Source organism: Sphaerodactylus townsendi, linkage group LG04 (assembly GCF_021028975.2).
Source record: "Sphaerodactylus townsendi isolate TG3544 linkage group LG04, MPM_Stown_v2.3, whole genome shotgun sequence".
NCBI classification, from domain to species: domain Eukaryota; kingdom Metazoa; phylum Chordata; class Lepidosauria; order Squamata; family Sphaerodactylidae; genus Sphaerodactylus; species Sphaerodactylus townsendi.
This window is the reverse complement of record NC_059428.1, coordinates 8363534-8386995: the sequence shown is the minus strand read 5'-3', so window position 1 is coordinate 8386995 and position 23462 is coordinate 8363534. Positions and strand designations below refer to the sequence as shown.

At 57.9% G+C, this 23462-nt stretch overlaps 1 protein-coding gene across 2 annotated transcripts; it reads left to right on the top strand.

Annotated features, from left to right (window-relative positions):
- Positions 1–1767: 1767 nt before the first annotated feature.
- APBB1 (amyloid beta precursor protein binding family B member 1) lies at positions 1768–22813 on the top strand. Of its 2 annotated transcripts, XM_048493279.1 has the most exons (16): positions 1768–1840; positions 2548–2614; positions 3054–3659; positions 7024–7205; positions 12850–12906; positions 12988–13070; positions 14095–14158; positions 15091–15228; positions 15469–15596; positions 18468–18473; positions 18732–18846; positions 19315–19399; positions 20472–20555; positions 20737–20852; positions 21502–21678; positions 22168–22813. In XM_048493279.1, exons 3-16 carry the CDS (start codon positions 3074–3076, stop codon positions 22333–22335), a joined length of 1989 nt encoding a protein of 662 aa, XP_048349236.1. In that variant the 5' UTR covers positions 1768–1840; positions 2548–2614; positions 3054–3073; the 3' UTR covers positions 22336–22813. The 2 variants fall into 2 exon arrangements, with proteins under 2 accessions (XP_048349236.1, XP_048349237.1); XM_048493280.1 differs by lacking the exon at positions 18468–18473.
- Positions 22814–23462: the final 649 nt, after the last annotated feature.

The window sequence follows — 23462 nt, the reverse complement described above, 5'->3', positions numbered from 1 at the left end:
GCCTCTTCTTGCCTGGAGCAGGCAAAGGCCAATTCTCATTGAAGCTACCTGCTCTGGTTCCCCAGCTCCAAAGAACCAGAGCAGAGGGTCTCTGTTTCCACCCTGGGAGAGCGAACCAGAATAAACAAATACATATTTATAGCACCAAAGTTATAAATACGGGGCCGACATGAGCACAGGGACACTGTAGCTGCACGGACTACAAGTCAGGGCCAGACGCCAACAGGCTCCCTGATGCCGCCGCCCAATTGGGGTCCTGCTCTGTTTCACCCCCTGCCTCAAACCCCTCCCCACCCCCACTCCCTAGAATCCCAGAGTTGGAAGAGACCCCAAGGGCCATCCAGTCCAACCCCTGCAATGCAGGAACACACAATCAAAACACTCATTAAAAACCTCCACAGAAGGAGACTCCATCACACTCCGAGGCAGGGAATTCCACTCTCAAACAGCCCTTACTGTTGGGAAGTTTTTCCTGATGTTTAGGTGGGATCTCTTTTCCTTCCGCTGGAACCCATGACTCCTGGTCCCGGTCTCTGGAGTGTGCTCCCTCACTGACATCCCTTCAAATATCTAAACAGGGCTATGGTGTGTCCCCCTTAACCTTGGCTTCTCTAGTCTAGACTAAACATTCCCAGCTCCCTGAGTCTCTCCCTCCCCGAGAGCCTTCCAGCCTGATCATGGGGGCTCAGAGAATGCCTTCCCACCCCTGCTATGCCCCCCCTTCCAGCTCTGCCCCCTCTGCCTGTTTCCCTTCCACTTTTCTCCTCGTCTGTCTGTCTGTCTGTCTGTCTGTCTGTCTCTGTGGCGCAATTGTTAAGGTTGTCATTTGGCTTGTATTTGTCATGTCGGATTTTCTCTGCAATAAACACGAGCCATTCCCCCGTAATCGTCGGGGCTACAAATCGTGGCCCGTTCGTACTGTATATTGTAATGTTTTCACGCTCTGTTGCATTCTGGGGAGTTTGTTGTGAGCCGCCCGGAGCGCGGCGGCAGTCGGAAATAAACCAAACCAAACCCGCAGAGACACGTGTTCCCATTTGGTGCCGGAGGCGGCGAAGGGTTTCCCGGGCAGTCAGGAAGGGCAGCGCTTTGGCCCCCCGGCCGAGGCCTCCTCCTCCGCCTCGCCCGGCCGCCGTCTGCTGGGGGACTAGAGCTCGGCCCGGGCCGCGTTCGGGCCCCGACGACCACGTCTCGCCTGGGCCGGCCAGGGCCCCGCGGCGGCGGCAAGAAGAGACTCGGGGCCCCCCTTCCAGGGCTGGGCTGCCGGTCCCCCCGGAGGCCGCGCTTCCAGCCCGCACCGGGCGCCCGGGAGACCGCCTTGGCGCCGGGGCTGCGCGAGGGGGGAAGAAGAAGGGGCCGCCCTTTGCGCCGGACGCTTCCCCGGCGGCGCTCCAGCCGGTCCTGCAGCGATCTGGGCCGGCCGCGCCCCCAGCAGCTGCAGCCCCCAGCCCCCGACGGCCCGCGCCGCTCTGCCCACTGGCCCAACCGCCCCCCTCCCAGGCCCAGCCCTCGCCCCCGGGAGAGCCAGTCCGCCCCCTCAAGGCAGCTGCCCCCCCCGGCCCTGAGCAAAGCCCCAAGGCAGCCACCCCCCCACCCTCGAGGCCCGGGGGCACCTGGCCAAGGGAGGGGGGCACGCCAAGGGCCAGCAGACAGCCCCGCCCCGCGCCCCTCCCACCTGCGCCGGCGGCTCCTCCCCCTCTCACATCGCGCCCCCCCCGTCCCCCTCCCCGGCTGCCAGGCGGGGCTGGGTCGGTCTCGGAAGCGGAAGCGACGAAGGCCTCCCCCCGGCCACCCCCCCGCGCAGATCTCCATCCTCGCCGAAGCGCCTCCGCTGCTGCAGGTACCGCGATGCGTGGGGAGGGGGGACTGCGTTGGCACCTGTTCCCCCTCCCCGCGGAGGAACCCTCTCCCACTGGAACGCGGGGACCCCGTTTCCTTGAGCGCCCCCCCCCCCGTGATTCCGTCCGGGGGGCTCGCTGGGCCGTGCCCGGGTGCGCAAAAGGCAGGCTGCCAGGACGGCAGCCCCCCCCCCCTCCCCGCGGCCCTTGGGATGGCGCAAGGGCATGTTTCATATGGGGGGGGGGGCTGCAGCCGGCCCGGCTCCCCCCTTCCAGGGCCAGAGTGGGTTGGAATCAGCTCGGGGTCCCCCTCCCCCCGCTCCGCGGTCACTTGGCCAAGGGGCTCCGCCCCGCGCCCGCTACCCCCAGGGCCCCCTGCACGGTGGCACCCCAAAGCAGCCGCGGATGGCCCGCTGGTCCCCCCCCGTCCCCAGTCTGCCCCCCCGGCTCACTGGCGCCCCCAACCCGAAAGTGTGAGGGAGGGAGGAGGCGCAGAGGTGCCCCGCCAAAGCCGGGGGGGGGGGAGAGTGAGGGGCGTGTGAACAGAGAGGGAGGGAGGGAGGGGCAAGTTGAGAGTTTGGGCGGTGGGGGGGATCTTCTGCGTGAATGGAGGAGAGAGAAAGGGGAGGGAGGGGGCAGGAGTGGACCAGGCAGCGGGGAGGCCCCTCGAGGGGGGTACTGACCTTCTTTCCCCCGCATCTCCCTCCAGGCCTGCCCTCCCCACACGGCCCCGAAGAGGATGTAGCTCTCTGGCCTCTCCTTCCAGCCCCCCACAGGTAAGCCCTTCAGAAGCTGAGCATGTGCAGAGGGCCTTTCTGGTCCCTGGCTGGCATGTCCGGAGGTTGGGGCCCTTTGGCACAGCGAGTTCTGCTCTTCCTCGTGGGGAGCAAGGAGGGGTCCGGCCGATGGGCTCCGGCTGCCCCACATCCCTTTCCTTGCAGCCCAGAGCTCCATTCACAGCCCCCACCCCACCCGTATCTCAGGGCCCCCCCCCAGGCCCTGCCCTTCCCTGCCCTGCCGGCAGCTCCTGATTGCAGCTGCTGCGGCACAGCCGACCAGGACAATACTGAAGCCAGAGACCGGGCCTGCCTGGTGGCTTTCAGAACCGGTTCTGTTGCGAGGGAATGCAGTTCACGAGCATGTGCAGAGTGCCCGCGTGGAGGAAGGCAGCCTGGCCGTGCTTGCACGTGGCTGAGAGGGAATGTCTCCCCGCAGGGCCCGGTGGCGCTCTCCCCATGTCCGGCACGCTGAGCAAGCGGATCGACTTGGCCAACGACAACAGCCGCCTGGGGATGAGCCTGGCCTTGGCGGTGCCCGCGGGAGAGGGCCTGCCCCACAAGGGGCCCCACAGCTGCCCCTGCTCCGAGCTGCACGGCGTCCTGGGCCTGCCGCCCTCAGCCGAGGAGCCCCCCAACACCAAGTGGGCGAAGGACGGGCACAACCAGCTGCGCCAGGCGGCCGAACGCGACCAGAACCGCAATGAGCTGAGCCTTCCCAGCAAGCAGCTCAGCACCCTGCTCATCCCCCTGCCTGGCGAGGAAGAGAAAGATGGAGAAGACGAGGAGGAGGAAGACGAAGACGAAGAGGATGAAGAAGAAGAGGAGGAGGAGGAAGAGGAGGAGGACTCCACCCCTGTCCAGAGCGAGCCGGTCACGGAGTCCGAGCAGAGCTCCGAGCGGGCGCTGCCCCGTGGAGAACAGCCTCGCAGCGCCAGCCTGCTCTTCGGGATGCGCAACAGCGCAGCGGCCAGCGACGAGGACTCCAGCTGGGCCACGCTCAGCCCCATGGGCAGCCCCACGGGCAGCTCCCCAGATGAAGCGGGTAGGCGCCTCCTGGCGGGCGGGCAGCTCCCACGGGCCTCGCTGGGGCTCAGGGGTGGGGGGGCTTCCTGTCCCGGACCTGGCTGGTGGGGGGCTCAGGTGGGCGTCTGGACATCCAGTAAGGGTCCCAAATTGGACCACGAGTCCCTCTAGGGGCATTGGAGCTGGGGGGGCGTGGCATATTGCCCAGGTGGGGGCTGCTTCCCTCTTGGTTTTCGGTCTCCTTCAGGGCTTGCCAGAGAGGCTCCAGGCCCGACTTCCCAGGTGGGGGCATGAATGGTTGCCCCCCTCCCCCTGCACTGGCATGGATCCTGCTGTCCTGCAGCCTTGCCCCCCCCCCTCAGCTAGCCTGATCCCCGTAGGAAAGCTAGCCTTTCCTCCTGCTTCTGACCCTCTTCCTTCCTGACCTCCCCCCAACTCCCACACTGTTCCATGTAGTGTCTCTCCCCCCCAACGCCGCACATTGCTACTGCTCATGCGACAGAAGACGGCCCAGCTCTCCTGCAAAGACTCTGTCCCCCAAGGGTCCCGCTGTCCGTCCAACCGAGACGGGGCCCTCCTGACTCAGCGCAATTCCTGTGCCCCTAAACCTGGCAGCGGCTGCCAGGAGGCGATTCCCCAAGAGCCTCAGAGGCTGGATTTGGATCGGGGCCCTCTACACAAGGGGAGGGGACTTCACACTCCCAGGCAGCAGACAGCGCCCCTCCCCCATGGAAGGGTGGCTGAGGTGGGCCCTGGTCCCAATCCAAACCAGGCCCCTGGGGTGCTTGCGGGAAATAGTTAGTGGCCGGAGGGGGTGGGAGGCTGGGGCCCTTGGCAGAGCAGGTCGCTCCCGCAAGTGAGCCAGGCTGCATGAGGTGGGGGGGGGAGCCTCAGCGAATGCCACCCCCGAAGAGCCAGTTTATCAGTTTCAATTCTTCAGTTTTTCCACAAGCCCCCCCCCCCAGCTCATTGACCCCCTTCTGGCCTTCCCCCTCCTCAGCCCCAGGGGAGCGGGGGGGGGGGCTTGTTGCTGGGGGGGCGATGGAGGAAGAAGGGCCCACGGTGGGGGGGGAGTGTAGGCCCACTCTGGTTGAGCTGGGTCTTGGCAGAGGGGCTGGAGACAGTGATCTGGGGTAGGGGTAAGGGGGTAGGAGGAGGAACCCGGCTGGCCAGCCCGGCCCCCTCTGCCGAGAAGGGAGCCCCGGTGGGGTGGGGGGGGGAAGCAGCAAAGGGGTTGATGGCTCGCTCGTACCCGTGGCCCCCTCCCCAAATCTGGAGAGTCCCTCTTTCTCTGGGGTGGGTGGGAGGGGCAGTGAGGTGGAGCAGGCGGAGCTGGTGGAGCTGGCTCTGCCTGGGGAGGGGCCGTTGGGCCTCTGTGCGTGGCCATGTACGGTAAGGATGTTTTCCTGGCTGTCCTCCTCCTCGACTCGGCCCCGGGTAAGCTGCGGGGGGCCGGGGGGGGGGCAGTGGGCTGTGGCATGGGCGTGTGTGTGGCATGGGAAACGGGGTGGGCCCTTGGGCAGTGTGGGCGAGGGAGGGGCCTGGCCCAGAAGGGTCTCTCCCAAGCAGCCTCCTCTCGCTGTCCCTGGCAACCGGCTTGTCAAGGTTTATTTGGGGGGTGGGGGAGGAGAAGAGGGGGGTCTGCTTGGGGGGAGATTTGGGTTAGATTCCAGCAGGGCTTCCAAGGTGAGCTGTTGCTGAGGGTGGGGGGAAGCGACGCTTGGTTCTGTGGTCAGGGTGCCTGCTCCCCCGCCCGTCCACTTTATGAAGCTTGAAGGGTTGCATAGCAGCGACTCCCCAAGCAGCTCAGAGCCGGGGCTGAGCACCTGGTCCCAGGCCTCCATGCAGGAAAATCTGCCGCTTGGGGCCAGGCGAGGGGGGGCTTCCCCTCCTCCCTCTTGGAAAAAGCAGAAGACACACACACACACACACACACACACTTACTTCCATACATACATATACATACTCCCACTTACACACACTCCCACTTACTTACGCCGCATATATACTTAGCTTACATACATAACTTACATACATGCCTTACTCTTACATGCTTCACTTGCACACTACATTACTTACATACTTACATAATTACAGCTTGCCACTTACATACATACTTTACATACTTACATACACACTCTTAATTTTACATACACACTACCTACACATAATTTAATTGCTTACATGCTTGCATTCCACTTACTTACATACTTACATACTTACTTACTTACATACTTACATACTTACATACTTACATACATACTTACATACTTACTTACATACATACTTACTTACTTACATACATACATACTTACTTACATACATACTTACTTACATACATACTTACTTACATACATACATACTTACTTACATACATACTTACTTACTTACATACTTACATACATACATACTTACATACATACTTACATACTTACTTACATACATACTTACTTACTTACATACATACATACTTACTTACATACATACTTACTTACTTACTTACATACATACTTACATACATACTTACTTACATTCATACTTACATACATACTTACTTACTTACTTACATACTTACATACTTACATACATACATACTTACATACTTACTTACATACATACATACTTACATACATACTTACATACATACTTACTTACTTACTTACATACATACATACTTACTTACATACTTACTTACTTACATACATACTTACTTACTTACATACTTACTTACTTACATACTTACATACATACATACTTACATACATACTTACATACTTACTTACATACATACTTACTTACTTACATACATACTTACTTACTTACATACATACATACTTACTTACATACATACTTACTTACTTACTTACATACATACTTACATACATACTTACTTACTTACATACATACTTACTTACTTACATACTTACATACTTACATACATACATACTTACATACTTACTTACATACATACATACTTACATACATACTTACTTACATACTTACATACTTACTTACTTACTTACTTACTTACTTACTTGCTGGGGCATCCAGATGGGTGCTGGGTGCTGCCTCTTCAGATTTTCAGCTGCATCATGTTTGCAGTCCCAAGAGAGCTCACCTGACAAATCTGAAGGAGAGGAGTGAATAAAACGGGGGGTGGGGGGTGGGGGGGGGAAGCATCCTGCATCAGCTGGAGGCGGGGACGCTCGCTGCGAAGGACCCCAGTGATGAGGAGATGGTTCCTTCCCAGAACCAGGCAGAGCAGAAGGAATGCCCCCACTTCCTCTGTGGGCTGGCCAGGGTTCGGGGCTTGGAGCGGGCAGGGGGAGGGGTGCCTCTTTCCATCCGTGCCCCCCCCCAACCCGAGTGTCCCTTCTCTGCAGACTCTTTCTGGCTGTGCAATTCTCTGGAGACGGACTCTGACCTTCCGTCCGGATGGATGCGGGTGCAAGACACGTCCGGCACCTACTACTGGCACATTCCGACGGGCACCACCCAGTGGGAGCCCCCTGTGGGGAGCGGGGGCAGCGACTCTTCGGGAAACACCCCCTCCAGGGAAACGCAGGTGAGAGAGGAGTCCTTGGCCCCCTCCCCTTCCAGAACTAGCAAGGGGACTTTGACTCTTGTGGGGGTTTCCTGGGCCGGGTGTGGAGGCTGCTGCTGGTGGGGAACAGGGGGAGGGGCTGAGTGTGTGTGTGTGTGTGTGTGTGTGTGTGTGTGTGGGGAGGCTGGATCCCACTGGCTCCAAGATGCTCCCTCCCCTGCCAGTAGAGAAGAAGCGAGCCTTTATTGGCATAGACAACAGTACAACAGTAATAAAAAACGGATTAAAAAGCATATACAATACAGGACATAAATGTTAGGTCGAAGGAAATCTACTGGCGTTTAGTAATTTCCAGGAGAAAGTCTGCCACTATCATACAGAGAGAAGGATCAGGGTTGTCCAACAAGGTAGTGTAATCTAATTTATTTATTTTTATTTTTATTTATTTTTCAAATTTATATCCCGCCCAACCCCCGAAGGGCTCTGTGTTAAATCGGGGAGATGGGGTAAATGTAAAGGAGTGAGATTCACATACTTGGATCTGATTTCCTTGAATCTGAGACAGTGAAGTAATTGGTGGGCCAGAGATTCAACTGAGCCATCGTTACATGGGCACAATCTTTTAGCCTTTTCTTGCTTATTAAATCTGCCATGTAACAAGGCAGAAGGCATAACATTAAACCTGGCGAGCATTATGGCTCTCCTTTGAACAGGGTTTATTAAGCAATACAGGTAGTATGCCAAGTGGCCCTGTTCAAATGGGAGAGAAAAATACAGGGGGGAGCACGTTTTCTTGGCCGCGGTGATTAGGGTAGAGAACTCTCTATCCAATAGTTGACCTTTTAATTTCCTATTTCCCCTGCCAGTAGCTCTTGTCAGAGCCACTCCTCTTGTCTTTCAAGAGCCCCTCCCATCCTCTTGTGGGGATAGAACCGACCAGTCCTTCATGGTTCCCACAACTTCTTGGCTCATGAAATAGGGGGGGTGCTAATTAAATTTGCAGGGGATAGCAACTGTGGAGGGGTAGCCAGTACCCTGGAGGACAGGGGCAGGATTCAAAGTAATCTGGACAGACTGGGGAGCTGGGCCAAAACAAACAAAAGGAATTTCAACAGGAATAAATGTAAGATTCTGCACTTAGGCAGAAAATATGAATTGCACAGATGCAGGGTGGGGGACACCTGGCAGGGCAACACTACGTGCGAAAGGGATCCGAAGAGTTGTGGAGTTGCCGTCTCTGGAGGTTTTTAAACAGAGGCTGGACGAACATTTGTCGAGAGTGCTTCGATCGTGTGTTCCTGCATGGCAGGGGGTTGGACTGGATGGCCCTTGGGGGTCTCTTCCAACTCTAGGATTCTATGATTCTCAGAGCTGGGACACCTGAGAGACCAGGAAGTGAGATTTTTGGGAGTGAGATTTTACAACCACCACCTTTATTAGGCATGTAAAATAGGCTCTGGAACGTGCTGGAGTGAGACTTTGAGAGCCCAACCTTTGTCGGGTATCTGAGAAGGGGCGCTTGGAACTCCGGCCCTGAAAATCGGGTTCCCCTCTACTTTGCTCCTGGACTCCCCCAGACCTGCACAGCTACCCGCTAGAACCGTGGTGGTGAACCTTTGGCACTCCAATTGGCCATACTGGCAGGGGCTGATGGGAATAACATCTGGAGTGCCAAAGGCTCGCCACCACTGCGCTAGAATGACCGCTGTGTCTGATGGTCAGGGAATGCCCGTCGCACTCCGAGGATGGCGACATCAGCTCAGGAGTTGCCATCTGGGGGCAAAGGTCTTCGGTGCCAGGCCAGCCTCGTCCCTGCCCTTAGGGCCTGTGCCCCTTAATGCCCCAAAATGAACCTGCGCTTGCTGGCTGGTCCGCTGGAATGCAGCTGAGCGGCTTCTCCCCGCGAGTCACAGCGCATCGCAGGGCTCTTGCTCAAGCTCTCCTCTACCGTCCGTCTCCCAGAGGCACGCAGCTGTCTCCCCCAACAGCCCTTTGTCCATGCCAGCCGTGGGCTTTTGGCTGGTCCTTCTGCTTTGGGGCAGCAGCCGCTTGTTCTCGGACGTCGGCTTCCTCGCAGGACCGGCCTTCACAGTGATGGGGTACTCTTGCCTCCTCTGCACTATCCCTGTCATCCTTGCGAGAGCCCTGCGAGGCAGGCCAGACCAGTTTTTGGCCAGCAGTTAGCTGAGACGAAGGTCCTCTTGTGACAGGATGTTTAACTCCTGAATCCAATTAGAGAATCTGGACGAAGCCGTTCTGAAAGATGTCCCCTGTTTAAAGCATTTAGACGTCTCCAGGATGCATCTCACAAAGGCTGTCTGTCATCCTTCAAATTTGATTATACAAATGAGATAATTGTGAATTCTGCTCTTTTAATTAAGAGCACAAACGAGGCAGGAAACCTTCCGCAAGTTTTTATCGAGAAAAGCGACACTTCTCTTTGGTAGGTAAGACATTATACAAAACACAAGCGTGTGGGAATTAACCCTACAGCTGCTTCAATCCAGTGCCAAACTTATCAAAACTTTTTTCTTGACCACATTTTACTGAGGAAAATTTTAAGCAAGTCGGGTTTGAGGTGACTGTATGAAAACTGCTTGCGGGGATTTCCATATAAGCTCCAGTCACTCGCCCTCTGCAAACTCACCTGATACATCTCCCGAGACTTCAGTCCAGAGAAACCTGACAGGCTTATCACATCAACACATGTTATAGAAAAATAATCCCTTCATTAGGGGATTATTGTCTAGATAAATAGGTTCTTAACTATGTAGGGGATAATTCAACAGGTGTGTCTAAGGGTACATCTGACACGTCCTCATTATCTTTCCAGAGCAGGATAAGAAGGTGAAACTTCTGATCTCTGTTAAAAGGCCACCCGTTTAATGTTTCTGGAACTGTTTCAAATTAGCTGCCAAAGATTACAGGACAATCTTGTGCAACCAGAGTTCCCTGGCAGCCCCGTGGGCTCCTCACCACTGCAGGGAGACAGGCCTGGTCAGCCCCAGTGAGAGCCTCGCTGTCCTTTGCCTTGGGTTTTACATGCGTCCCATTGAGGTGGGGCTGCCCCTCAGGCTGCATAGGGAGGGTATTAGCCGTTCCCCATTCTGCCTTTGCTGATATCTCCAGCTAGAAGGACCTGGTGGGAGACTATCTATCTATCTATCTATCTATCTATCTATCTATCTATCTATCTATCTATCTATCTATCTATCTATCTATCTATCTATCTATCTATCTATCTATCTATCTATCTATCTATCTATCTATCTATCTATCTATCTATCCACCCACCCACCCACCCACACACCCACCCACCCATCCACCCATCCACCCATCCATCCATCCATCCATCCATCCATCCATCCATCCATCCATCCATCCATCCATCCATCCATCCATCCATCCATCCATCCATCCATCCATCCATCCATCCATCCATCCATCCATCCATCCATCCATCCATCCATCCATCCATCCATCCATCCATCCATCCAATATGCTGCCCCATCCCTGAAGGGCTCTGGGCGGTGTACAACATAAAACCGTATATAAAATAAGCATAATAGAACTTCCATAAATATAATAAAAACAGCAGTTGTGTCCTAAGATGGCATCCCACCTAAACCTAATCCTCCTAGAAGGAGGAGGGAGAGGTAGTGGGTCCTGATGGTATTAGGACCTATAGATCTCAATAATGGGTCCCGATGATATTGGGGACCCATGAACTGGGGCGGGGGGGCCATGAACCATCTGCAAGGAGAGCTCTGCTGCCGAAGGAGGGGGAAGGGGGAGAGGTGTTCTCCTTGCTGGGGGAACTCCTTTGGACCAAGCATTCCTCAGGAAAAAAAACCCCTGGTAATTGGCTGCCAACACTCAGGGAATCTCCAGAGAACATATAGACTGACTCGCTGAGAAGGTATTCTTCTAGGGAATCACAAAGTAACTGGGTGGAAACCCTGGAAAATACCTTCAAACAAACTCTGTGGTGCCAATGGAAGTGAGCGCATAGGGAAGAGATTCAGAGAAATAGCGCAGGATCAGAGTTGGAGGAGACCCCAGGGCCATCTTCAACCCCCCTGAAGGAAGACACACTCAAAGCACTCCTGACAGATGGCCACCCTGCCTCTGTTTAAAAACCTCCAAAGAAGGAGACTCCACCACTCTCCGAGGTAGTGCATTCCGCTGTCGAACGGCCCTGACGGTCAGGAAGTTCTTCCTGATGTTTAGGTGGGATCTCTTTTCCTTCCCCTTGAACCCAGGACTCCTGGCCCTGGTCTCTGGAGCCGCAGAAAACAAGCTTGCTCCCTCTTCGACGTGACAGCCCTTCATATCATTATTTATTTATTTTTCCATTTATATCCTGCCCCGGCTTCCCAACAGGTGCAGGCCCCGTCCCCATGGAAGGCCAATGATGGTCACAGGCAAGTCGATCCGGCTGGCCAGATGGAAATGCCTGGCAGGAAAGCTCCGCCTTACAGGCCGGCGGAAACAGTTTAGGTCCCGCTATCGTATTCCCCCCCCCCCCTTAACCTTCTCTTCTCCAGACTAAGCATCCCCAGCTCCCAAGTCTCTCCTCGTTGGGCATGGATTCCTGACCTTTGGCCATTTTGGTTGCCCTCCTCTGGACCCATTCCAGCTTGTCAATATCTTTCTTAAATTGAGGTGCCCAGAACTGGACTCTAGGTGAGGCCTGACCAATGCAGTGCAACAATTACTTCCCTTGATCTAGACACTATACTCTTATTGTAGCATCTCAGAATTGCATTGGCTTTCTTGGCTGCCGTATCACACTGCTGACTCATGTTCAGTTTGTGGTGTACTAAGACTCCCAGATCCCTTTTGCATGTAGTGTTGTCAGGCCAGATATCACCCATTTCATATCTGTACATTTCATTTTTTCTGCCTAAGTGTAGAATCTTCCATTTATCTCTGTTGAAATTTAATTTGTTTGTTTTGGCCCAGCTCTCTTCTCTGTCCTGCTCATTTTGAATTCTGACTCTGTCCTCCAGGGTATTAGCTACCCCTCCTAATTTGCAGTCATCTGCAAATTTGATTAACATGTCCTCTAATTCATTATCCAAATAACTGATAGGACTATTGAATAGGACTGGGCCCAGGACAGAACCCTGTGGCACCCCACTAGTCACTTCTCTCCAGGATGAAGATGAGCCGTTGCTGAGCATTCTTTGAGTTCAGTCAGTCAACCAATTACGAATCCTTCTAACAGTTGCATTGTCTAGTCCACATCTTTCCAGCTTACTTGCAAGAATATCATGGGGCACCTTGTTAGAAACTTTACTATAATCAAGGTATCTTCAGTCCGCAGCATTTCCTTCATCTACCAAGTTTTGTCACTTGATCAAAAAAAGAGAGAGGATTAGTCTGGCATGCCTTGTTTCTGAGAAACCCATGTTGATCTTCAGTGATCAGATGATCCCCATCCAAGTGCTTACAGACTGTCTCCTTAATGATCTGCTCTAGAATCTGTCCTGGTGTGTGTATGTGGGGGCGGGGGGCTGCCCCATGAACTTTCCTTGGTGTGTGTGTGGGGGGGGCTGCCCCATGAGCCCCTCTTCGTCTTGGGGCAGGGGGGTGGGGGTAGAGCTGCCTCTTGCTGTGATGTCAGCGGATTCTCCCCCTCCCTTCTTCGCACGCTTCGCAGCTGACCTGGATGGACTTCGGTCAGGCTGATCACTCGGATGACCTCCATTGCTGGAAGGTGAGTTGCTGACATTTGGGGGGGGGCAGGTGAGTGTGCCACACTCTGTACTCACCTCCTTCCTTGTGTGATTGGCCCCAGGATGCCCTGTCGGAAGAGGGGACGCCTGAGCTCCAGGGGCCCCAGAGCCAGCCCCAAGAATGTTTGGGATCTCTGAGCACCAGGTGAGTGGGGGGGGGGGGGAGCTCAGGCCCCGTGGGGACCCAGCCTGGCCTTTGTGTGTGGTTGTGGCCTCTGAGGGAGAAGGGCACAGACACGCACACGACCAAACTGCCTGGCTTGGGGTGTGTGTGGGTGTGTGGGTGTGTGGGTGTGGAGACTATAAAAGGAGGGCTTTTTGTTGCTGTGTGTTATGAATGCAGGGTTTGTGTGTGTGTGTGTCCATTTCCCTGTTTCCTTGTGCTGCCCCCACAGTTGGGGTGTTCAGGGCTCAGAGGCTGCCTGGGGGCTAAAACAGGAGGGGGCCCTTGCCAGGAGGGGGGTGGCCGTGGCTGGAGGAGGCGGCCTCGTGGGGAGGAGGGGAGACCCAGACCAGCCGGTTTCTTGGGACTGGGGGCTGCGCATCCTTTCTTCCACAGAGAGGAGCCTCAGGCGCATGCGGTGGGGGGGGGGAAGGTGGATGGAGCAGCAGCCAGCCCCCCTCCCTTGGTTCCCCTCTCCCCCTCCCAAAGGCAGAGGGGGCAGGCAATCCAGGCACCACCCTCACGTGTCACGTGGGGGCACACGGGACTGTCCCCCCCTCCCCCAGGAGCAAGCCGTAGCAGCAGCTCAGCCGTCCACTGCATGCCTGTTTGCCGGCCACTTCTTTGACCCGCAGCTGCTGCTCGGCCGGTGTGCTCCGGTGGCACACAGCCTGGTCGTGATGGGGGGGGGGCGCTCAGGGAGCCTGGTGCCCCTCGAAGCTCCTGTGGCAGCTGGGTGACTGGGAGGGACCCTTGAGCTCAGCCGTGGGGTGAAGGGGGTGGGGGCTGCTTTAGGGTGGTCTGCTGCCGCCCTTCCAAAATGACCCCAGGGAGATTCCCAAGAAACGTGTGTGTGTGAGGGGAGGGGGGGGAGCATTTCCAGAAGTGTTGGACATGTGCAGAAAGAGCGGGGGAGGGGGGCAGTGCTCTCTGTACATGGTCTGGGGCAATTCCGGTAGCCAGTCCTGGTGCCAGCAAATCTCTCTCTGCCCTTCCTGTCGCCCAGCTCTTCCTTGGGGGAGGACGGTGACGCCGCTGCCTCGTCCCTCGGCCTCAGCGAAGGCTCCAAGGTAGGGCGGGCTGCGCGGTCCAGGGGACGGGGGCGCTGGGGGCAAAACCACAAATGTGTGTGTGTGTTCTCATGGCGGCTGCAGCCCCTCCCCTTCAGCTGCGAGGTAGAGGGCATGGCTGCTGACACCCCCCTCCCCCCCGCTGAGTCTGCCCTGTCCAGGGGGCCCTTCCTTTTCCGAGGAGGGGCTGGCAGGCAGACCGGTGGCCGCAGGGAAGACCGCATCCTGCTCCCGGGAAGGAGAGGAGGGCCTGGCGCCCACTGGCACAGGGAGGGGGCACTTCGAGAGTGGCAGCAGCACCTGCCCCCCTTCCCCACCCCCACCCCGTAGACCTGTGCTGCTCCCCTGCCCCCCTTTTCCACCGGGGGGGGTTCCTTTGCTCTGTGGTGGGAGGGGTTTGGTGCCTTGAAAATAGGCGGGCCTCCTTCCTGCTGGCTCTGTGGTCGCTTTGGTCTCCGGGGGGGGGGGTGCACAAGGGGGGGCAGTTGAAGCCGTAGAAAAGGAAGCACGTGAGGTTCCCCAGTCAGGCCACTGGGTGAGCTGCTCGGCACGGCGTCCTCGGTCACAAAAGGACGAGAGCCTTACTGGCTACCGGTCAGTGGCAGTCCTTGAGCGCCCGGCTTTCCAGACCCCCTCCCGGGTGGGCTCCTGGGGCCCGAGTGCCTCGGGGGTCTTGGGCTCCAGCCTGCCAGAAAAGGGGGCCTCTATTTGCCGTCCGGGTCTCTGTCGGGGAAGGGTTCTCTGCCTGCCTTGGGAGGCCTTCTGCCGCCCACTTCCCTTTGAGGTAGGCCAGACTGGGGGAGAGGCACAAGGCCAACCCACTTCCTGGTGGAGGAGGGAGAGGGCGGAGCCTGTGCCTCGGTTTCCCCTCTGCCTGCCTCAGTCTTGCCTGTGTGTGTCTCTCTCCCCTCCCCCCGCCCTGCCCCTGCCAGTGCTTCTCCGTCCGCTCCCTGGGCTGGGTGGAGATGTCCGAGGAGGAGCTGACCCTGGGCCGGAGCAGCGTGGCCGTCAACAACTGCATCCGGCAGCTCTCCGCTCAGAACCCGGACCCGACCAGCCCCTGGGCCAAGGTGGGGACGCTTGTGGGGTGGGGGGGAGGAGTGGGGGTGCAGATTCCTCCCCGCCATGTTCTGGGCTGCTCATGGATGGGGGTGGGGGGCAGGGACATGTGACGCCTCTTCTCCCCCTTGGAACAGCCTGGCCGCTTGGCCTCCCTGAGAGGCTGGATTTCTCCCTGCGGGGTCCCTGCTGGGGAGGGGTCTTCCCTGCTGCAAGGCCCTCTGACCCCTCCCTCCCCCTCCCTCCCCCAGGGCAAAGCGATGCTGCTGGTGCTGGAGAAGGAGACGCTGAAGTTGCTCGACCAGGAGGGGCAGAACGTCCTGCACAGCCAACCCGTCTGCGACATTCGCGTCTGGGGCGTCGGGCGGGACAGCGGGAGGTACGTGGCCAGCCACCGCCTGTGTGTGGGAGTGACCCTGCGAAGCAGTGGGGGTGGAGCGGGTCCCCTCTGCCCCCCTCCTCCCGCAGCAGCAGCAGCGGCTACGCTGTCTCGGGTCACGGCCTGACTCGGTTTCCCCCCATCCCGGCCCTGGTCTTTGCTCCCCTCCTGGTCAGGGTGACGGCCCGGCATTTGCTTCTGCTGGTTCGACCTGCTCGGTTTGTAATATTCAGAACATGAGACGACATAATGCACAACATCTATGCCAGTGATGGCGAACCTTTTCGAGACCGAGTGCCCAAATTGCAACCCAAAACCCACTTATTTATCGCAAAGTGCCAACACGGCAATTTAACCTGAATCCTGAGGTTTTAGCTTAGAAAAAACAGTTGGCTCCGAGGCGTGCGTTACTCGAGAGTAAGCTTGGTGGTAGTCGGTGGCTTTACTTTGAAGCAACCGTGCAACTCTTCCAATGAGTGAATCACAACCCAGGAGGGTTTGCTCAGAAGCAAGCCCCATTGCCAGCAACCGAGCTTACTCCCAGTTCACACTTTAGTTCTTTGCATGAAAATCAGTGGGGTTTAACAGCGCTTAACAGGGTTACCTACACTGCTTCCCCAAAACTAGGTCTTAGGTTTAATGCTAATAATTGAGCTCAGTGGCCCAGGCCAGCCTAGATGTGTGGGGGTGGGGTGGGGGCGACTCTGTTTGCGTGTGCCCACAGAGAGGGCTCTGAGTGCCACCCGTGGCCATAGGTTCGCCACCACTGGTCTAGGACAATCTCTATGAGGAAAGCTTTGACAAGCCAAAGGAGCTAAGGATCAGTGTCTCTTTTTTGAGTAATTCTTTAGGTTGATTTCCATTTCCCCAAAACATGGAGGCAGGCCGGACGTGTGCAAACTCAACTCGTGCGCCACCTGTCTCCGTGCCACAACCTCCTGCGTGCAGATATTTCCCCCAGTAACTCCAGGTGCTTCGCTTCCCTCGGGCATTTCTCAGTGCCTGGTTCTGCAGCTGTTCACACTCTGACTGGGGCGAATAAATTTCCTACCAGCGGCACCTTGTTAATCCAGGCCCCCGCGGGCAGTACGCTCAGAAGAGGCTGCGCCAGGATCGTTCCATATTTCCATATGCAGAATTTATCTTATGAACTTCAGCACATCCTTCCCCTAGAATATGTATAATTGAGGACATGAGCCCTTGAGTCTTTCGCACATCCAGCGTATGTCTGATGTGGAAGAGGTTATTTTCCTTAAGCTGTCTGGTGTCAAATACTGCTGATAGATGAGTTTAATAACATTTTCCCTCATTGCAAATTTGCCGAAAAGTCTGGCTTTTTCCTACCTCATTGTAACTGCTTAACAATTGCAAATCATTGCTGCTAAAAGATATAGTTAACCAGCCTGCTATATGCTACCACTGCCAACTGGGGCATTCTTTCCTTGATCTTTACTTTATGGCTTCACATGATTTGTAGATAACTAGGCTTTCCCCTGACACACTGATCCCATGGGAAATGGAGTTGTATCCATGGTTCTCTCTTACTATCTGCCACCGACCTCGGGGCACCTTTGATCCAGGGACTGTTTTTCACCATCTTTGGGGAATTCGTGAGAGGGGATTTGGGGGGAATAAAGGGGATGGCAAAAGGCAGGTTTGTCAGAACTGGCTTTGTCAAGCTTTGGTTCTTTGGTTCTTATCAGTAATCGCCACTGATCAACAACACAGAGCCCGTTTATTGGCTTAAGGTTCGAGACCTAATGGATGACCACTTCCCTCCATGGCCGATTGTACTGCTGAATAACTCTTCCTGTAAATTTCCCCCCACCCCGATATCCAGATGGTATCTTTCCAATCATAATTTATACCCTTTATTAAAAGTCCTTTCTTCTGCTCCCCGTCCTCTTCTAAATGACAGCCGTTCAAATAGTTCAAGAGAACAGTCATGTCCCCCTTCAACCTCCTCCTCTCCAGACTGAACATTTCCAAGATCCCCAGCCTTTCCTTGTGGGGTGGGGTCTCCAGGCCCCTGGGCAGCCTTGTCGCTCTCCTCTGAGCCCGCTCCATTCTGTCCACATCCTGAAATGAGGCCTCCAGAACTGCACACAATACTTCAGGGGCAGCCTGACCAAAGCAATATACAGCAAGACTAGGACATCTTGCAGTTTGGATGTTATGCCCCTGTTGATACACCCCAAGACTGCATTAGCCTTTTTTGCTGCTGCATCACACTGGTTTCTTATGCTTGAGAACCCCATGCTGATTTTCAGTGATCACGGCATTCTCTTCTAAGTGCTGACAGACAGTCTGTTTAATGATCTGCTCCAGAATCTTCCCTGGTATTGATGTCAGGCTGACTGGGTGATAATTGCTTGGGTCCTCTTTTTTCCCCTTTTGAAGATGGGGACAACATTAGCCCCCTCCAGTCCACTGGGACTTCTGTTCTCCAGGGGTTGTCAAAGCGGTTCTGAGATGACTTCTTCCAGTTCTTTTAATACATCACTTGCTGAGCAAAGCAGTCTTAACTGTCCCTTGACGCACTTCCTACACCCCACACACAACCCCATAAATATGCCTCTTGGTTTGTTCTTCTCTGGACCGAAGCACCCCCTGCTCTTCTGGCTGTCCTCATGGGAATGGGCCGGGGGTGGCTTGCAAGAGCTGCTTCGGGGCACAGAGAGCCCAGGCTGAGTCCCCCTCCTTTCCCTCCCAGGGCCTCTGGGAAACTCTGGCACTGTGTCGGGGCGGAAGGTGCTGGGCGGGCCGGGGGGGGGGGGGCTTGGCTGGATGCCCTGGGTCTTTGGCTAACTGTCTGCTGTGTCTTCTTTCTTTCTTTCTTTCTCCCCTCCTTTGCTTTGCTTTGGGACGCAGGGAGAGGTATGTTTCTGGGCTCAGTTCATCAGGAAACCCCCCCCCCCATGAATTTTGGGAAATGGTGGCTGAGGTTTGGCAGCCCCACCACCCTTCCCACCTGCTTTGGGGCCTTCTCTGTGATTGGGGGGGGGGGGCGTGGGAGTCCTTGTCTACATGAAAGAGGCCTGTTTGAGCCCCCGTGTTCCTGTGCTGGGAGGGGAGAGCCGACCCCCGGCTGCCGTCCCGGCCTCTGCAGCTGTGTCCCCCTCTTGTTCCGTCCAGGGATTTTGCGTACGTCGCGCGGGACCAGCTGGCCCAGATGCTGAAGTGCCACGTCTTCCACTGCAACGCCCCCGCCAAGAACATCGCCACCGGGCTGCATGAGATCTGCTCCAAGGTGAGGTCCTCCCCACGTCCAGCCCCCCACCCTCGCCTCGGACCTCGCAGCAGCCAGCCTCTGATCGCCAGCAGTCTTTGGGTTCAAGGTTGGACGTGCCTCGGTTGCCCTAGTGGAGACCACCTCTGGGGGCTGGACAGCAGAGAGGCTCTTCGGGGCCTTACCGCAGCCGAGGAGCCCGTGGGGCTGTGGCGTCCCTTTCGGTCTCCTGGCCAAGCGGAGGCTAGCAGGCCTGGAGTTTTTGCTGGGCTTCATGGGGGGGGCAGCTTCTGGCTCAGGGTGGGGGCCTCGGTTGTCTGTGCTGCCCGGGTGTGGGGTGAGGGGGCTCTTCTGCATTTTAGTCCTGAGCTTCTGGGTGTTGGAAGGGGTTTATTATTTCGGTGACGGGCTCCGCGCAGCCACGAAAACACTCACAGTAGCTGGACACGGTTGTATTTCAAAACGAAACCTCTCTTTTGCTCTCCCGAGATCATGAGCGAGCGCCAGAGTCGCCGAGCCCTGCCCAACCGGCCGTCGCTGGATCACTCGAAGATGGTGGAGATCCCTTTCCAAGGTGGGGAGAGGCTGGGCCCTGCGGGGGGGGGGGGTCGGAGGTGTGTGGGTGTTTGGGGGACATTGCTGTGCAGCACTTGGGGAGGGGGGCAGGGGGCTCCAGGATGCTTTTCGCCGCTGGCCAAGTGGGGCCAGGCTACTTCCGGCCTGCCTCTGACGGCTGAGCTCTTTGTGGCGGGGGGGGGGGGGGAGAGAGAGCGGCCAGTGAGGTGGGGTCAGAGGAAGGGGAGGAGGGCAGCCCAGGCCTCTCAGTGGGCAGTTCCTGCAGTGGCCAGGGGGTGGCCATGGTGGAACGGCCAGAGGAAGAGAAAAGCCACTCCAGCCAGGCGTTGGGGAGCCAGGTGGGGAGGGGGCACCTGCTGGGGGAAACCTTGGGTGGCCACACGCAGGGGTGGAGGGCTCGTGGGGACACACGTCCCTGGGCACACGCCAGCTGGTCATGTGGGGGGTGGAGAATCACCCCCACATATACCCCTCCCCCTCGGCCCTGCCCCACCCCACCCGGCTGCTCCTCCGCCAGCAGAAAGAGCAGCCAGGTGGGGCCAGGCTGAGGGGCAGGCTCCCACCAGCTAAGGCAGGGGCCTGCAACCTGCGGCTCTCCAGATGTTCATGGACTGCAATTCCCATCAGCCCCTGCCAGCATGGCCAATTGGCCATGCTGGCAGGGGCTGATGGGAATTGTAGTCCATGAACATCTGGAGAGCCGCAGGTTGCAGGCCCCTGAGCTAAGGTAAATGGGGGGGGTGGGGTGGCCGGAGCAGGTGTTGCCCTTTTCCTCCCCCGACACCTCTGGCCACAGGTGCCCAGGCGCTGTGGAGGGCAGCTCAGAACGGGGCCTGCTGGGCAGTGGGAAGTCTGGGGATCAGAGAGGGGCTGGTTGCTGCACCCTCCAATCCTCCAGGCAGGGCCGTGACGGGGGTTGGGCCTCACTTGAGCAGTTGGGGGGCAGGGTGTGGGGGGTCACCCCTCCCTAGCTGGTCCAGATGCCGGGGGGAGGGCTGTGGCCGTGCTGAGGGGCGGAAGGGCTGCTTCTCCGCCCTGGCTCACGGCGGCCCCTCTTTCCCGCCCCTCAGTGGAGTTTCCGGCCCCCAAAAGCGAGCTGGTGCAGAAGTTCCAGGCCTTCTACTTGGGCAGCGTTCCGGTGGCCAAACCTGTGGGTAAGGCGGGCGAGGGGCAGCGGCACGTGGGGGGGGGGGGCAACGGGGCCTTCGATGGGGAAAGAAGTATCTGGGCTGTGGGGGGCTGGGCCAGTGGGAGAGGCGGGGGGGGGGTGTGCAGTCCACGGGGGGGGGGGCTTTGGGGAGCCCAGCTGTGACCTTTGCTGCCGTTGGCTCCTAGGCATGGACGTCATCAAGGCCGCCCTGGAGGAGGCGCTGGCCACCGGCCGCAGAGAAGAGTGGGCACCGAGCCAGGTCAATGTGGCCCCCGCCACCCTCACCCTCCTGCACCAGCAGGTGAAAGTCCCGCTACGGCTGCTCATCCCAGAGGGGCTTTGCCCCCAGCCGGCCCCACTGGAGAGAGAGGGGCAGAGGCCGTCTTTGCCCAGAGGAGAGGACTGTGTGCCGGTGATCGTTGCCCCACCCCTCCCCCCGACCTGATGGAGAGGACAGGGATATACCGTGGGGGTGTACACTGGGCTCTGCAATATCCCCCCCACACACAAAAATCTGGACCACTTCTTGGAATGAAGGTCACATTATATAGCATGTCCAGCGTGCCCCACGTAGGGGGCCCTGCCTCCTAGGCGTCAGGTGGCCCCACAGTTCCTGGAGGTGGCTCTGCCCCTTTCTTCGTGTGGGGAGGGCTGAACTCCACATCCGGGCAGCTTCCCCACTGAGAGGGGGCACCTCAGGAAACACCACCCCAAAGCAGGTGACCGCCCCAATTTCTCTGAGACTTTGGATTGAGCGCTGCCCTCCCGGCCAGAGACACATCCGACTGCAGAGGCTAAGGAGCTCTCAGCACTAATAGAGACCTCCCCCCCGCCCCCCCCCCCCACAGGACAGGGGTCCCGCCCTAATCAGTTGCTGGGGGGGCTGGCTTTGGGGAGGTTGCCACTCCGCCTGTTCTCGTCTGATTCCCTCCCCCCCCGGCTCCCTGCAGACAGAGACAGTGCTGTGCGAGTGCCGAGTGCGATTCCTCTCCTTCATGGGCATTGGGAAAGACGTCCGGTCGTTTGCGTTCATCATGGCTGCTGCTCCCGGCAACTTCCTCTGCCACATGGTGTGGTGCGAGCCCAACGCCGCTGGCCTGAGTGAAGCCGTCCAGGCAGCCTGCATGGTAAGCCCCCCCACCCCACCCCCAAGAGCCTGACTCCTCCTCCTCCTCCTCCGGGGTGCCAGAGGCTTCCGTGGCCCCCCTTGAGGGCCGTGGGTCCAGCCGCAGTTCTTGGCTGCTTTGCTCTGCTGCACGTTAGACGTGTGGTGGCTGGAAAGTCAAACTAGGATCCGAAAGGCCCGGGTTCAAATCCTGGTTATGCCATGGAAGCGTGCTGGGTCACACAAGCAACCTCCGTAAATCATTACCTCCCACGCAGGGTTGTTGTGTGGATAACACGGGAGGACAGAACCATATGAGCGGATTTGGGGAGAAAAGGGAGGTTCACAGCATGAGACCAGACGCGGCTGAAGGCAAAGAAACTCTCGGAGGCGTGGCCGTGTGGGTGGGCCCGTGGCGGGAGGGGGGTGGCTCTGGAGCTCTCGCCCGCTTGCTCGAGGGGCTGTGTCCACGATGCTGCATTCAATCAGGCCACCCCCCCCTATTTTGCAGCTCCGGTACCAGAAGTGCTTGGACGCGCGGCCCCAGAGCACCAGCTCCTGCCTCCCCGCCCCCCCTGCGGACTCCTTGGCTCGGCGCGTGGGATCCACGGTCCAGAAAGGCGTCCAGACCCTGCTGGGGACCCTGAAGCCCAAGCGCCAGGGGGCCCAGACCCCGTGAACAGCCTGCGGGGGAACGGGTGCCCCCCTGCCCCGTACCGGCTCCCCGGCTGCAGCTGGATCGGCCTGGCAGCTGCCCCCCCACCTCCCCGTGTCCTCTTTGTGTGGATGTGTGTATTTATGAGGTATGAATGTGTCTGCGCAAGTGAGAAATGTTCATGTTCCCCACTGTAAACTACTGCCCTGCCCAGCCCAGCCCCCCAACATCCAGGGCCTCTGTACCCCCCACCCCCCCGTCCACTCCCCACTGGGCCTCACCCCCACGCTTGCTGCCAGCCCCTGAATTAATGCGGAGGAAGAGACCCTCTTCTGTCCCAGGCTGCATGGGGGTGGGGGTGCCGGTGTGGGTCTCACGCTGACTGGGGGCCCTGGGTGGGGGTCGGGGGTGGGGGGGGCAGTGCTGCCATCTCTGCTATAACAAGAGATCTTGGTGTTGTACTAAAATCATTAATAAACTCGGTCCTCTCGGTCTGAAACGATTCCGCGCTTGGGTGCCAGTTGTACTTCCAGCCTCTCCTTGCGGGGCGGGCCCGCTTGCGGGGAAAGGGCTGGCGGTGTCTGGGGGGGTGGGCCTTTTCTGCTCTCCCCCAGACAGAACTGGGGCGCAGTTGATGGCAGTGGGGCGGGGCGGGGGCGGGGGGAGTCACAGCCGAATGCAGCCCCGGCTTTCCCTCCGGTTTCTCCCCCCGGACAGACGCCCAGGAGAGCTGCTGGGAGTGGAAGCCACGCGGGTGAGGCTGAGGGGGTGTCCGTTCCCTCGTCCCAGAGAACGCCTTCGGGCAGCGCATGTCCCGTGGGAGGAGAGGCGGGTGCAAGGCCTCCTCTTGGCCGCTGCCTCCTGGGCTTCTAGAGGCCGCTGGCCCCATTCCCTCTGGTTGTGATAGCGCACCACTGGCCCCAGAGTCCTCTGCCCACACCAAGTGCCCCTTTGGCCTGGCTCACAGCTGGGCATGCTGCATGGGGGTGGGGGTGGGGGGTGAAAGGCCCTGTGCAAGAGGGCGTTAAAGGTACGGAGGGGATTCCAGGGGAGGAAGTGGGGTGGCCTCAATCCTGGGCAGCATCTCCAGCTGAAAGGACCGGCGGGGTGGGGATACGAAAGACCCTCCTCCGGAGGCCAGGCAGGAAAAG